The following is a 2,285-nucleotide window of genomic DNA, read 5'->3' as shown; positions in this document are numbered from 1 at the left end:
AAAAACGGTGATATTTTTTAATAGGTCGCTTAATTACGTCTTTAAGATTACAATGACGCTTTCAGAATCATGTTTGGTTGAAAATTAACGCCTGTACAGAGGCTTAAAGTTCATAACTTTTGGAGCCTCCGTTATAAACAAATAGAATTGTGCGAAAACTATTGTACCTACAGCGCCCACTTTTGGCACACTTTTAAAGTATGACAAAACCCTCAACTTGTCATAGGTCTTATAAAATTTTAACAATAAGTGCGATAGTTATAAACAAATTAAAAAATGGGCACTTTTCTTGTTTTTTTGCAATAACTTTTTTGTTTATTAATCGATTTTAATTTAACAAGTCTCATTTTGTAGATAATTTTACTCCCTACAAGCTATCTGGGAGCCACTTTTCGCTAAAATTGATGGTTTTCCCTGCAAAATGAAAAAACTGTTTTCTTCACTTATTTGTTTAAATAGAAAAGTTAGCTAATTAAATTTTTTGACTCACAAGATGAGAGATGTCTTGTATTATGTCCCTTTAGACAATTTTACAATAATCTCGCTTATAGGACTTTGTCCGAGTAAACATTTTATTTGCTTGGCCTAACTCTACTCACCGTCAATTAATGCTCTTGGTACTAGCACACCATGTACCAAATTTGGTTTTTCTAAGTTCAAGTATAACTGAGATTGATTTTTTTGAAATTCGAAACCCGACTTTCAAGGCCTACTTCTCAGGAGTGCAGCTTAGTATAAACGTGTCGTTTCTAATGTGAAACACTCTGTATATTCTGTCATACTCAATCTATCAAAATCTCAGATAAAACATGATGTATTGTTTCGATTGTCGTGTACTCTAAATCAAATTGTGACGTACCTGTATGTTTTCCAGATGAAAACGAGATACGGGAGTACGTCGAGAACTTCCTGAAGAGGAACGAAGAGATCACTTCGCAGACGACCCTGTAAATCTCGGTGTACATCATCCAATGTAACCCTCAAACCCTAGACTTAAGCAGAAAATCCACATTATTATATTTTTCTTAACGGAAAAGCTGGTTCTTATCATTTCGTATTGTGAATTCTACGAAATTCCCTTACTTTTTATGGTACTAGTGTGCCATTACAAACCACCGACGATATTTCGATGACTTTATAAGGACCGTGGGCCGTCACGGATTGGTTTTTGTGCTATTTTTTTTTACCTGCTACTGGAAAGCTTTTATTTTGGAGGCGAGCAACCACGGTATCGAGTTTGGTGGGCCCGGTAGTAAGAGGAAACTATGATATTACGTGTAGTCTTCCAGTTCGTGAGTGCTACGCTATCGTGAGCGACGGTAAAGTGGCGTAGCGTTTTTGAATTGTTAGGTTAGGGGGAGGGGATGGACGGTAGTGTAAGTTGTGTTTATACGCTCATTTATTATTGTATGTATTTTTTTTTTAAGTCATAATTGCTATCGTCTCGTTTAGGGACATTTGTTTTTAGTAACGGATCGGAGGACTTTTTGACGTTTTTGGGAGGTTTCTCGTGTTTCCCGAAAAGATAGACGTGACACAGGTAAGGTTTTTTCGGGGTCAATTTTTGAGGTTAACTGAACGCTAAACCGAGTTCCGATGTTTTGATTTGTTTAAAATTGCCTTTTTTGTCATGTACAATAACTTTCTCATATTTCTCCATGGGGGTATTCTATTCAACATTAGATTTGTAATGTTTTTTTTTTTGTACAGGGTGTTCTAGAAATATAAGGTTTAAATGGTCGTAAAGTGACTAGAAAATTGATAAAAAATTTTGTTTTAACGGCGAGAGAAAAGAGAAAAATTTCACACTGCCTGGCATTTTTGAAAATATTAAAAAATGTTATCATTTTCTAAAAAAAAGAAACGTGACTTTCTTAATTTATGCTCATGTATTTTTTTTTGTGCTTGACGAAAATTTTCCAAATATGAAATGAAGAAATTTACAAAAAAAACGTATTTAATTATTGTTCCTACTACATATTGCATTGAAATTTGAAATCCAAGTAAATTATTACTATTATTTTGATATTTTACAATTTTTATAAATTAACACAATTAGAAATTATTAGACAGGCTGACATTTTTTTTTTATTTAAACTAAATTTTGCTTTCGTATTTGAAATTTATCGTTCAAATTTAAAATTTGGGAGCATTTTCGTATTTCCTGAAAAGATAGACAAAAAAACGGGTAAAATATGTCTCGCGGGTGTAATTTTTGAGTGTATAGATCAGTCAAATTATTGAAAATGCCTCAGTTTTTTGCCAAAATTTAGTTCAGGAAACAG

At 33.2% G+C, this 2,285-nt stretch overlaps 1 protein-coding gene across 1 annotated transcript in view; it reads left to right on the top strand.

Moving 5' to 3' along the window:
- The window catches only part of LOC108909992 (ATP-dependent DNA helicase Q5), a 10,674-nt gene extending 8,869 nt beyond the window's left edge, over nt 1–1,805 (top strand). The window contains exon 11 of the mRNA XM_018714477.2: nt 875–1,805. Within this exon, the coding sequence (XP_018569993.1) occupies nt 875–951 (77 nt within the window). The 3' untranslated portion in view covers nt 952–1,805. The remainder of the gene's footprint in view (nt 1–874) is intronic.
- The last annotated feature ends 480 nt before the right edge of the window (nt 1,806–2,285 follow it).

The sequence above is a fragment of the Anoplophora glabripennis genome, unplaced genomic scaffold (genome assembly GCF_000390285.2).
Source record: "Anoplophora glabripennis isolate ALB-LARVAE unplaced genomic scaffold, Agla_2.0 scaffold721, whole genome shotgun sequence".
NCBI lineage: Eukaryota > Metazoa > Arthropoda > Insecta > Coleoptera > Cerambycidae > Anoplophora > Anoplophora glabripennis.
This window is presented reverse-complemented; position numbering and strand designations above follow the sequence as displayed.